At 41.2% G+C, this 14,161-nt stretch overlaps 1 protein-coding gene across 4 annotated transcripts in view; it reads left to right on the top strand.

The window, feature by feature from the left end:
* The window catches only part of GRIA1 (glutamate ionotropic receptor AMPA type subunit 1), a 315,034-nt gene that overhangs the window by 227,773 nt on the left and 73,100 nt on the right, over nt 1-14,161 (top strand). For all 4 annotated transcript variants that reach the window (XM_069763529.1, XM_069763528.1, XM_069763527.1 and 1 more), the window contains exons 7-8: nt 5,596-5,763; nt 6,252-6,356. In XM_069763529.1, the coding sequence (XP_069619630.1) occupies nt 5,596-5,763; nt 6,252-6,356 (273 nt within the window). The remainder of the gene's footprint in view (nt 1-5,595; nt 5,764-6,251; nt 6,357-14,161) is intronic.

Genomic DNA, 14,161 nt, shown 5'->3' with positions numbered 1-14,161 from the left:
GGGGACCATAAGTAAGGCGCAGCTAATAATGGCTGTTAAATATGGAAAGTGGAGTACCAAGAAAAGGAAGAAAAAAAACAAAATAATCATAAGCCTTGCTTGTCCTGCTAGAAGAAGACCCTATTCAATGTGTTACTTAGACGTCTAACATTTAGTTAGTCACAGGATAGGTGATAACTTGTTAATTAGTGGGGGTCCTAATACTGGGTCCTGCACCAATCGGCAGAACTTTTATCTCTACTAGTATGGAGCAGCAGAGCGCATGTTCCACCTGCAACCTGCACTCCTTTCATACCTATGGGCTGTCAAGTTTAAAAAACTCATTTTTTGAAGAAGACCCATAGGGAATGAATAGAGTGGCGATCCTAGTTTGTAAGTGGGATAACTGTTTCCATCGTGAATAAAAATCCCCCAATCTCCTGATCGGCGCTGATCAAAGCAGTTGGACACCCACCAATCATCAATTTATCACTTAACCGGTGTATAGGTGATAGTTTATTTTCACTGGTCAGATCCTCTAATATTCTGACAACCGAAATGTGCAGTTATATTTGGTATAGTCTTTCAATATTTCCTGCACTGTAGAAAAAGGTAAAAAATATTCTTCTATAGTCACAAAAAATTAATGTCAGAATTGCTCTAATCATAATATTAAAATGAGCATTTTATGAGTCCGGTTCTAGCGTTAGAGCTCATGACTCTGAGCGTATTCAGTGGTAGCCAGAACACCGAGGGAGTCATCGTCTCCAAGCCTGACTCCATGGACCGGCAGGTCAGCTAATTCCATATTAGTTGCCCGACCTTTACCCATGCCGGACTGAGAGATGCAGCTTGTACTGAGCAGTGTGAGATCTCTGTAGCAGCGGGGAGGAGGGACACTGAGAAACTGTCACTTTGGTTAGATGGGTGGTGTTATAGCAGTAGAGAGGAGGGATCACTGATGAGGTGCCAATCAGGCTAGGTGGGCAGAGACTTGGCAGAAAGGAAGGTCATTGAGGCGCTGCCAATCAGGGTTTATGGGCAGAGATTTATAAGTGGGGAAGAGGGACATTGAGGAGCTGTCAATCAGATAACAAATACCAGCTGCCATCTTCTGTTCTTCCCAGAGCCACTCCTGTCCTGCTCTGCCATCCACCAACCGCAGTTCCTGAGTGACCGGAAGCCATGGCTAATGGTCACAAGCTGTGAAGAATGGAAGCTTCTGGCTGCTAAGTATGAAAGGCAATTGGACCTGCTAGGTTTGGTGTTCTTTCTATGGACCTGCGTGGTTTATCTCTAGTGTTTGCACGTCCTTCTATCCTGGTAATAAATCATCATGGTAGAGTCTACATATAGTCTGCAATGACTATAACAATAAAAGTGAAATAAAATACTAGGAGACCAATTTGCTTTTAATTTGCAGGAACAAAAGAGTAGGAGGTAACCGGGTCTGAATGGACTCTATTTAATCTTGTGAGTCCACGATAAGTCAGGATACTCTATTAGCGCCACGCAGAGTGTAGGAGATTAATGGTCCATTCCACAACATCTGCACTAGTCCTCTGGTCTTCAATGGTGGCATCCAACTGTTCGTACCTGGGATTCTAATTGTTATATGCAATTAAAAAAATGAGTTGAAAAAGAAACAGCTGTTGATCTATGTTAGTCAAGAGGAAAATATCTTTGTGTGATTCCAACGCAAAAATGTCTGCAACCAGCGGAGGTCATTTACCATGCGAAATCCTAATCTAGAGACACAGAAACACTGCCACCTCTGTTCATAGGTTATTTTAACCTAGAAATGAGAATATCGCTATTTATAGAAGAGAAGCCTTGTAAAACTGGCCCATCACTTGCAATAAATATATAATTATTATTACCCAGTGTAAATGCCGCTGTTCTTCTGAATCCGGCGTTGTTTTTCTTTCGTTCCTGCTCCTCTCCGTTCCTGAGATATGGCCACCTCTTCTTTAGATGCAACTCTTGTCTTTATAGCCAATGGGGTGTGGTCCTCAAGAAGACACCTACATAGAAGAGTTGAGGATCACGCCCACTTGGGTAAAAATGCTAGATTAATATACAGGGAAGCTGGGGCCGTATCTCAGGAATGGAAAGGAGCCTCTTCTGCCCTGTATATATTTAGTCTACATGACCAAGTGATCCTTAACTACTCTCTGTGGATGTTATTATGAGGACCACACCCACTTGGTTAACAAGACTGGATTTATAGGCAAGGAAGAGGGGGTCATATCTCAGGAACAGAGAGGAGCAGGAACAAAAAAAAACCATCAGATTCAAGAGAATAGCAGCATTTACACTATGTAAAAATATGACATATTTATGGCCTCTTTAATTCCAGAAGACCACTTGATTGAATAAAAACATTTTTAATTTGAAGGTGTTTTCCCATAATTTACATTTGTAATCTGTTTGAATTGGGTAGTAGTGAGCATGTGTGACCACCACTGATCCAGACTATTGGAGCTCTGGTCGCACATGCTCATTACAGCTCCATTCACATAGAAGACCCCTGTTCTCATGATCAGTAGTGGTCCCAGAAGCCAGACATCCAACGATCATACATTTATCACCTATTTTATGAAGAGGTTTTATTTAAATTTTAAGGGACAATCCCTTTAAAGAATTTGATGGAAATGTCCTTAGGGTTTATAGACATATCTTCACTTGACTTTTTGTCATGTTTGTCTTAGAATGTTTGATTTGTACGGGACCTCCAGGGTCATCGTGTCCAAACCCCTGCTCAATGCAGGATTCACTAAACCATCTCAGACAGATGTCTGTCCGGCCTCTGTTTAAAGACTTCCATTGAAGGAGAACTCTCCATCTCTCGTGGAAGCCTGTTCCACTCATTGATCACCCTCACTGTCAAAAACTTTTTTCTAATATCTAGTCTGTATCTTCTCCCTTTCAATTTCATCCCATTGCTTCTCGTGTTTCCATGTGCTCATAAGAATAATGATCTTTCTACAATGTGACAGCCCTTTAGATATTTGTAGACGGCTATTAAGTCTCCTCTTTGTCTTGTTTTTTAGAAACTAAACATTCCCAGATCCTTTAACCGTTCCTCATAGGACATAGATTGCAGTCCGCTCACCATCCTGGTAGCTCTTCTCTGAACTTGCTCCAGTTCTTTAATGAACTTTTCTAAAATGTGGTGCCCAGAACTGGACACAGTATTCCAGACGAGGCCTGACCAAGGAGGAGTAGAGTGGAATTATTACTCCATGTAATCTAGACTCTATGCTTCTCTTAATATATCCTAGAACTTTTCATTATATCTCCTTTATTCCAACTGCAAGAGGACAACAGCATTAGTAAGAGGTTAACATTTAGAAAGGGGGTTATATACTCATCGTACAGCCCCTTTAAAAATTACATAAGGATGCCCGATTTCTGTGTATGTGTAGATGAATATTAAAATAAACCTTTGAAAATGTCAGGAACAATAAGGACCTCTTGCCTGTGTTGTAAGTGGTAGGACTTACCTAGATGACCCTTGTAAGAAATGCCTTTATCGGACCTTTATGGCTTAAGCTGGAAAGTAGGTTTTGCTGACAGATTTCGAGGTCCATTGACCTCTTCTTAAGTCAAGCGGCCAGGTCCATGTGCGATATATACAGACTTAGAGGCAAGGGTATACATACTATAGCGACATCCCTTTACAGCTGTTGAGAGGAATCGGCCCGAAGGTCATAAAAAGAGAATGGAAGAAGAAAAAAAGAAAAATTCTAGGTTCATCTGTCCTGTTCTTTATCAGATGGATTTTGACTTCCCCCCAATATTTAAATATTTCATCCCGTTTTTCTAACTTAATGAGTTGCCGAGTTTATAGAAATTACATCATCTGCACAGACTTTTCTTAGAATTTTAATCACGTTGAACCATGTAATTTGACTTTTTTCTTTTAAGTCTATAGAGGTTAATGGTTCCTATTCCCTGACTGATTTCAATATCAAAGACAAGAAGTTTGTCCACCTGGAGATACAGAAGGTCACTTAGATAATTACTGAGCATAATGTGTCCTACTCTAGCCGCCAGTGGTGCCCAAGTTTGTTTGCAAGGATTTTTTTTTTAATCCACATAATGAAAAGTATTTGTAAGCTCTTCACAGTGTGATGGTGTTAACATCCTGCAATGGGGCTTGGTCAGTGGTCGCTTGGCAGCTCTAAAATTTCTAAAACAGACAGGTTTAAAGCAAGTCACTCTGCTGACCAGATCCCAGGGGTACCCAAGTGTGTTTGAAGGGATTTTTTTTGCATCCACATAATGTAAAGTATTTATAAGCTCTTTACAGTGTGATGGTGTTAACATCCTGTAATGAGGCTTGGTCAGTGGTCGCTTGGCAGCTCTAAAATGGCTAAAACAAACAAGTTTAAGGCAAGTCACTCTGCTTACCAGATCCCAGGGGTTACCGTATCTTTTACCCTTCAACCCCTGTACAGTGAGCTTGACTTAAACAAAGGCCCCTGGTTTGGCATCATGGAATAAACTTCTTTCCGGTGGTGCAGGCTGGCAGGAATGGTCAAGTAGCCAGGTCATAACCAAGAGGTCAGGAAAAGTAAAAAATTAGAAAACTGTAGATAGTCAGTAAAAAAAAGTTGAGGTCAAAACAGGAAACAAATACATTACATAGGATCTGAACAGACAGGACTAAACCAGTGGAAACAAGGCATATCTAGCAGCTTCCTCCAGTAAGCTGGAAGCTTTAGTATGATGTGGTGCTTTCCAATTGGCTAGAGTAGGCAGCTGATAACTCCAGCTGGACAGCACAAACACCCATACAGTCATACTGGTCATCACTGCACTCTAATCTCAGTGGCTGGACAGAGTGTCTGTAAGTCCTTTATCTAGCTGAGTGATATGCACAAAATAAACAAATCTGTTAGAGATTCTGGTTCTGAAGACTCTCCCCCCTTACTGTTTAGTGTTAGACATAGTAGGAGTGTGACGAAGTGAGTTGTGCACAGATCTACACATTGTGGAGAGGGGAAAACTGTCTGCAGTTTCAGGGAGGGCAGAGAAAACAGGCTCTAGGTAATGAAAAACCCATATTGTACCACTAGGACTTGTAATAGAATAGATACTTTGAATTACAGGAAACAAACAAACTTAGGATAATTCTTCAAGTTTTGAGACCCCCAAATCAGCAGATTGTTGTGCACCAGTGAATTCCACTATCATCCATATGGATGTCCATTAGAGATGAGTAAACCTGAACTGTAAAGTTTGGGTTTTGCACTTGACACTTAGTGTCCAGTCCTGAACTCTGAACATGGACTTCTGGAAGTCTGTTTTACAGTTTGGAAGTTTGGTCGGGTACCAGAACTGCTCATCCCTAACGTCCATACTTGGTAGTGCTGCTAAGATGCCTTCATATTGCTTCTTAGCAGGTGGAACTCTGTTGATCACGTATTGATGGTTTGCCCTAAGAGTTTTATTCTTTTATTAGATTTACAGCCATTGAGATTTAGAAGTCTTCTCGGAAAAATGTCTTGTGCTAAACTGGATCCTTCCCAGTGATACTCCTGTTAATGTCCATTAATTCCTGTATTTGAAGAATAATTGGTTTTCATTACTCTTTTCTGATATACATAGTACACCTCTGCGCTGACCTATGATGGCGTCCGTGTGATGTATGAAGCCTTCCAGAATCTCAGGAAACAAAGGATAGACATTTCACGACGTGGTAACGCTGGAGACTGCTTGGCCAACCCTGCCGTTCCGTGGGGGCAAGGCATAGACATACAGAGAGCTTTACAACAGGTATGTCGGGGGAACAGAACACAAAAATAGCTAATTAATTCTATTTCTATTAATATGTCTACATATTACATCTCCTGGTATCAATATGATCGTCAGCGTAGGATTGCAATAATCACATGTTGGTTCCCCGATTGCTCCATCTTCCATGTTCTGGTTGTCCTCGCTGGTCTTTGTTTGCTTGAATTGATGTACATTCACGGGACTGCTGCAGCCAATCATCTTCTGCAGCCAGTCCTAGTTGTGATATTGGCATGTAGGTCACTGAGTTGAAACATTCGGAATGTGGATTAGTGGGGGGGGGGGGAGGTAATTGTAGCAGGAAAATAAAGACCGGCAGGGGAACCAAAGTGTCAGACCTGGAGCCAAAGCGGATTTAACAAGTAAGCAATATTTTTTTATTATTTGTTTTCTCATGTCATTCACTGCTAAATTATTCTTTTCAAGCTCTATGGCAATCACTTTTATCATTTACTATCTCTTTTCGTAAGGTTCGACTTGAGGGGCTCTCCGGAAATGTTCAGTTTAATGAAAAGGGTCGACGGACAAACTACACTCTGCACGTACTGGAGTTAAAACATAAAGGTATCCTACAGGTACGAATAAGTGTCGGACTTGTGATTATTGTTAGTAAGACGGTTTATCTTTTTTTTCTGCATTCTTGCATTAAAAAAAAAAATATATATATATATATATATATAATTTTTATTTATTTTTAATTTTTAGTATTTTTTTTATTTTTCATACCTGCATTAAAAAAATATAGAAATCTTGCGATTCTCACACTGGCCACTAGGGTTATTCTAGACCAGTGTTCCCCAACTCCACCAAGAGCCAGCAACAGGTCATGTTTTCAGGATTTCCTTAGTATTGCCCAGGTGATGGAATTATTGCCTGTGCAGGTGATGCAATTATCACCTGTGCAATACTAAGGAAATCCTGAAAACATGACCTGTTGGTTGCTCTTGAGGACCGGAGTTGGGGAACACTGTTCTAGACTCTTGCTTCCTGCTCTTTCAGGAAATTCACATGTACATTAGCAGCAATAGTTTAACTCAGACCCTACCTTTTGTATTAAAGCATCTAATGAGCGTGTTCAAATGTCATCCTGAATGGAGGAGAAAGAGGTGCGCTGTGACATCGTCTATTGTGATTGGTGGATCCTGTGTTATCAGCTGTGTATAGAGGTGTCACCCACCTGTCATTGTAATCCTGCCTCTGAGGATAATGAAACTTCTGTAAAGAACATGAAGTATGGGTATATTTGAGCCACAAAGACTAATGTGAAAAATGCAAGTTTTTTTTTATTTTTTTTTAGTATTACCAAAATTTTGTAAAAGAAATAAATTTAGCATAAAAACCAGAAAATTTGCCATTTTCTGACTTATCCTTTTTTTTTAATAGTGACATAGTTATAAGGAGAAAATAGTTATACACAATATAACGCACAGAAAAAAAAATCCTCCAGTCCCTAAGGTGAAAATGCGCTTGATACTTAGAGGGTTATTCTCATCTTTTCAAGATTCCACCTATCCATGGTCTGTCTCCTCCAGTCTCATACAGAATGAATAGAGCGGTGGATCCTAGGACCAGCGGTGGTCACAGCATTCAGACCTCCAGTGATCAGCGCCTTGCTGGGGCTAGGCAACAACTTATGAGGAATGATGATTTTCCTGCTGGTTTTCTGATAGTTATACCAATACTGAGCTTCGATGGTGCTGATTGCCTTATTTTTTAACTGATAGTTTCCTTATATCAATGCTGATTTCACTGCTGATTTTCTGCTAGCTATGGTATATCAATTTTGAGCTTTCCATGGTGCTGATTTCCTCATAGATCCTTATATCAGTGCTGATTTTGCTGCTCATTTTCTGATAGTTACACCAATCTTGAACTTTCCCTGGTATTGATTTCCTGATAGTTTCCTTATATCAGTGCTGATTTTCCTGCTGATTTCCCAATAGTTTCACCAGTTCTGAGCTTTCCGTGGTCTGATTATCTGATAGTTTCCTTATATCAGTGCTGATTTTCCTGCTGATTTTCTGGTGAGCTTTCCATGGTGTTATTTTCTTCATTGTTTCCTTATATCAATGCTGATTTTCCTGCTAATTTCCCAATAGTTACACCATTTCTGAGCTTTCCATAGTGCTGATTTTCTGATAATTTCCTTATACCAATGCTAATTTTCCTGCTGATCTTCTGATAGTTATATCAACCCTGAGCTTTGAATGGTGTTGATTTTCTGATTGTTTCCTTATATCAGTGTTGATTTTCCCTGCTGATTTCCCATTAGTTATACAATTTCTGAGCTTTCCATGGCTCTGATTTCCTGATAGTTTCCTTAAATTAATGCTGATTTTTTTTCTGCTGATTTCCTGATCTATCGAGTCTGAGCTTTCCATGGTGCTGATTTCCTAATAGTTTCCTTTTATCAGTGCTGATTCTCCTGCTGATTTCCAATAGTTACACCAATCCTAAGCTTTCCATGGTGCTGATTTCCTGATAATTTCCTTATATCAATGCTGATTTCCTGAAAGTTTCCGTATATCAATGTTGATTTTCTGATAGTTACACCAATCTCGAACTTTCCCTGGTATTGATTTCCTGATAGTTTCCTTATATCAATGCTGATTTTCCCGCTGATTTCCCAATAGTTTCACCAGTTCTGAGCTTTCCGTGGTCTGATTATCTGATAGTTTCCTTTTATCAGTGCTGATTCTCCTGCTGATTTCCAATAGTTTCACCAATCCTAAGCTTTCCATGGGGCTGATTTCCTGATAATTTCCTTATATCAATGCTGATTTCCTGAAAGTTTCCGTATATCAATGTTGATTTTCTGATAGTTACACCAATCTCGAACTTTCCCTGGTATTGATTTCCTGATAGTTTCCTTATATCAATGCTGATTTTCCCGCTGATTTCCCAATAGTTTCACCAGTTCTGAGCTTTCCGTGGTCTGATTATCTGATAGTTTCCTTTTATCAGTGCTGATTCTCCTGCTGATTTCCAATAGTTTCACCAATCCTAAGCTTTCCATGGGGCTGATTTCCTGATAATTTCCTTATATCAATGCTGAATTCCTTAAAGTTTCTTTATATCAAGGCTGATTTTCTGATAGTTACACAAATCTTGAGCTTTCCATGGTGCTGATTTCCTGATAGTTTTCTGATATCAGTGCTGATTTTTCTGCTGATTTCCTAATACCTATACCAATCCTAAGCTCCATGATGCTGATTTCTGGAAACCGGAAAGGCAGAGATTTCCTAACTGTAATTTTGTGCTTTTGAAGAGTTTTTTTTAGTTAATCTGAGAATTCCTCTACTCCTCACCTCCACATTTTTCTTATCTTTCTCACTTTGGGATCCTGAATAATTAGTCATCATGAGCTGGGGAACACTTTGATTATTCACATATCACTCATAGGAAGTGAGCATCATACTGGGTCTTCAAGCTTGAATTTTTGGGGGTTGACTGGGTGAGATCAGCGGTCCTTCCATGCTAGCTGGACCCCACAGATCATTCATGGATGGCAAGGCTTTTCCACAAAAAAAAAGAAATCCTCTTCAGTCTTTACCTTGAATTACAAATTCCACAAATTATCCACTCTACGTTAATTAACCTTTTTTTTTTTATGAGAGTCGTGTAAGTTGTTCATTAGAGGAAATCAGAAGCATGATTTAATGATGGGGGAAGTCCAAAGAGGGGAAATGGAAAGCACTCTGAGCTGTCTTTGCTCTTTTGAGTGGTGTGTTTAAAGGCACAGGTGAAAAAAGACGCCAATGTGAGGATGATTCATAGTGTTTTTTGCAGGTAGCGAATGTCATACTCTGTTCCACACAAACAGAATATTGTGTGGAACCATTTTTAAAATAAAGTCTATGGGCAGAAGGATCCAGGAGTTAAAACGGTAAATAGGGTTTTAGTTTTCTTTTTCACTATTTTTTTCTCTTATTTTGTTTTAATTAGGAGAGATTCTAACATGCAAAGAAAAGGGAATCCTTTGTCACAAGTCGAGCTTTAGGCTGAACATATTTTTTTTTCCAATGTGTTACTTTAAAAGGAATTTTTCACCGTGTTTTTGCTATGGAATCTGAAAACAGCATGACATAGGAGCTGAGCCCCTGATTCCAACGATATCTCATTTGCTGGGCTGCTTGCTGTCATTTTGATGCTGCAGATCTAGCAGAGCTCCAATGCTGAGCTGTGTATAACCCCGCCCACACCACTGATTGGAGCTTTCTGTGTACACTGTAGCTGCTAAGCAGTGGAGGGGGCGGGGTTACACAGACTAGTTGACTAAGAGGCACAAGACCCCTAGTCTTGTAATGATAATCTGCTGCTGATAAAACGCCGATTTTATTGAAACAGCAAAACACAGCCCAGTAAGTGACACATCACCAAAATCAGCTTCTCATCTCCAACATCATACTACTCTCATATTGCATATCAAAAACCTGTTGACAGATTCCCTTTAAAGCAGAATTATCATCTTATAAAATTAGAACATGTTATATTTCACCACTTTATCAGTTGGGCATCCAATTTTTATGACCCCAAAAGATCCTGAAAATAATCTTATTGTGGACCCTTCACGGTTTTTCCTGGCACACTGATGCTCCTTAGCCCCTGGGCCAATAGCTACAACTGGTCCTATATAACTCAATGGCACCAATATACATAGGGAGTAATGCTACAGTCCCTTTATTTCCAGATATCGGATTCCAATAGGGCAGATCCTACTGTCACTTGAGATTTTAGTACCCCTTAAATTGGTTTGCGCAAGAACATGAAATCATGTCTGCTTTTTTCATAAACAGTGCCTCGCCTGCCACAGGTTGTGTCTGGTATTGCAGCTGAACCCTTTTCAATGAACACAGCTGTGATGCAATACCACAACTTCCATATTAGCAGACTTGGCTTGGTTTTTGGAGAACTCGGCCTAGATTTTGTAATCCAATACAAAAGGTCACTCACTTAGTTGGATCCTTGTTACCTCCCAAAGGAAAAATTTAGTGTCAGTTATCTGCCACCACTACCACCAAGCACATTAGATTGTCGGGATGCAATATGGCCGCATGTTGGTGCAACAAGTAAGGGGGGTCTGGCTGTGGGAATAGGCCAACCCTCTCTTCTGCAAGAAATACAAGGGTTAGTATGAGACATACATCATTTCCAAAGGAGGATGGGCCCCATTTGATTTATATTAGTGTTGATCAAACAGTGAAAGGCTCTAGTGCTCGATACTCGAATCGAGTACATCGGACATTTGGACATGTCCAATTTGAGTACCGAGCATTTTGGAAGTGAATGGCAAACTCGATCATTTCTTTTTCTCTCTCTCTCTCTCTCTCTCTGCACCCGGCTCAGTTAATTCTCTCACAAGGATCGGAGCCCTCAAGTAACACGCGATACTCGGCACTGCCCACTACTCGATCAAGCACCCTGAGCATCGAGCAGTGCCGAGCAAAATCGTCCTTCTCTTGTTTTTATATGGCATTCTAATTTGTGTAAGACTGCAATTAAAACATCATAAAAATACTCACCCGCCATGGCTCAAAGTAACTGGTGGATTGGTAGTAAATCTATTTTTTTTCGGGAACCGTGAACTTTTTCGAAAACAAATTTTTCGAGATTGTGCATTTCCTTTTTGTGCACAGGGACACCTTTGCTGCCCATTTCCATCCTGGCTGAATTTATCAACTCATTGTGATTCATGATGACTTAGGTGAGATAAGCAAATCGATTTAAGGGAAAATTAATTTGCCTTGAATTTTACCAAAAATTTGGACTTAACAAAATTTGCTCAAATCAAGCATTTTGCTTAATCATAATCTCTCTACCCGGCCCTCCTCTAGCTCGCTTCCTCGCTCTGGCTCTGGTCTTCTCTTTCGTCTTTACTCTTTAGCGCCTCCAGCACAGTCTACTTTTCGAGTGACGTCATGGCTTCACACCGGGCCTAGTGAGCACCGGATTTGGCACTCTCGTGGAGAGAGCGCAGCATAAAGGTTGACTTCATAGAGCGAAACGTATTGTATTTTTTGGATAGTAGAGATATTTATAAAAATACTTCTCTACAAGGTTTAAATCGGTGGGGGGCTTTATATAACGTAGTGGACAACCTCTTTAAACAATGCAGACATGCAGTTTCTCGGGGTTTTCAAGTTGATTGTTAATGGCCGTATGGTTTTGCTGTTTTCCTGCAAAATTGTGCAGCCATTAACTAATAGGCTCTTAATGACCCTTTCTCGCAAAATCGTGTGGTCATGCCAGCATGTGTTTTGACTCTGTCTGACCTCACCATATTGGGTTTTTTTCCCTATAGGAATCCCAATGTGCGAAAGAAACGTTTCAATGACGGCTTTTAGTCTTCTACATCTGTAGTGTATGTGACATCAAACAGCATTTGCCAATAACATGCACAGTACAAGGAATGTACTCTGTGTCAATGAGTAGTTCAAAGGGCCAGTTTTCCATTGACTTTAAGTCTTAGTTCTGTTCCCTAAGGTTTCCATCTTTGAACACTACGGACTGCGGGCTTTCTGTCACCTATGCCTTGTTCTTTGTGACATTGCTCATTGAGTCTGATTCTGGACGGCTCAGAGGGGAAAGAGTCAGCGTCTCCTTGTAGCAAAGGCTAACAGAAAGTGATTGGAAGCTGCTTACACAATAAGGCTTTCACACTGCATTAGTCATCTGTCCTGATGCCTTCACTTCGTGCCGCAGCGCAGAGGTGCTAACAATTCAAGCAGTTGTCCAGCCCTTGTGTCCAATAATATTAGTCAAAATTTTGAACCTCGTGTTTTTGCGAAGTTCAAGTCAATATTATCTTATGGATTATTCAATGCTGGTTTTCTTGGTAATTTGAGATGGGCTACATCCATTCATGGTTCCTTAGATCTCAATATCAGGTTTCGGGCTATAAAACTGAGATAGGCAAAAGTCAACATAGATCAACGTTGTCTACCCTATGAGTATAGAATTCTTAGTATAGTCAATCATATAATAGCATCATATCATGTCAGTACCTGGCCTTTATATCTCTACTTCTGTCGCTGGGTGACGCCGTACCATTGCTGCAGAGTGACAGTCCAGTTTAATTTTGTGGGAGATTGGGGGCTAATTTGTACTTCTTTGGCTTATCATTAACTCCCTGCTGTGAACTGTAAGTCCTATGTGGTGCTGCTCACTATTTAAACTCCTGAAGCCCCATCTCCCATGGCTGGTTATAATTCTGCTTTACCTGGTTCACACCCTCGCTCCTTGCTGTACTAGTTCCGATTCCTGTTTCTGACCTCAGCTTGTTTTCTCCCTATTTCCTGCCTGATTTTTTTTGCCCCCAGTCTGTATTTACTGGTTCTGATCATTACCTGCCATCCGGTTCCAGCAGCCAGCAACTACTCCATGGGCTAAACCTAGGGCTAGGGCACTGCATAAGTACAAATACCTGTACACGGATAGAAGTGTGCAGGCCATGGTCCCCTTTGGACCGGATAGACAGAGTAGTTAGCACAAAGCCTGTCCATGATGCTTTATTTAGAGCTGCCAGGCTACAACATACAGAGCTACGGTACATATTTAGTATATGTAGGGGCGTAAAAACCATGGTCGGAGAGGTCAACCAGGTCCGTGGGGGTGGGGGCCTGCTGACGCCAGCATAAACTTCAACTGGATGTGCGTCCTCAGACGCACATTCAGTTGAAGTGTATTGGGATCAGAGACCAGTTGGGTCCATACATGGCAATACATGATGCCGGCCAATCAGAGCCCAGCAGCTGATGTTGACACCTGACTGGAGGCACATGGCAGTGATGTCATGCTCTCCCATTGCTTGCACACTGAAGTCAGCTGCCAGCGTCAGAGTTGGATACTGCACGGTGGTGGAGCTCAGGGAAGGTGTGTAACTGTGTATTTTTTTCTATGCATTAAAGAACAGCGATGGAATGGGGGAAATATATGTACCAGGATGGGGGATATATATACCAGAATGGGGCCCAGGATAAGTGAAGCTCCCCGTCAGGGCAAGAGGGTACTCGGTATCGGGTCCTGCAGTTCACAGGGGATTGTCATGGTGGCTGACCCGGTCCGTGGCCCTGGGACGTCCGTGTAAAAGGGAAAGGTCTTTAAAGGGATAGAGTTTATGTTCATGACGCCACCTGTGGTATTCGGTCAGGCTGACCGACGCTGCTTTAAGGGATCTGCTGGGGTGATATTATGGCAGTTAGATGGTATACCTTCCCACAAGTGAAGTATGTCCCCAGGGTTTCCCCGTGTGTTGATGGTGGTGTGGTGAGAGGCACACAGAAGAACGAGGACACAAGGTTGCAGTATCTTTACCTTTACTGAAGACTTCAGCATCCACAGTCCAGAGCACCAGATCACAGGGCAGTCAGAGTCCTGCCGG

This window comes from Ranitomeya imitator, chromosome 4 (genome assembly GCF_032444005.1).
Source record: "Ranitomeya imitator isolate aRanImi1 chromosome 4, aRanImi1.pri, whole genome shotgun sequence".
Taxonomy (NCBI): domain Eukaryota; kingdom Metazoa; phylum Chordata; class Amphibia; order Anura; family Dendrobatidae; genus Ranitomeya; species Ranitomeya imitator.
Note: the sequence above shows the minus strand (reverse complement) of the source record. Positions and strands in the feature narration are given on the sequence as shown.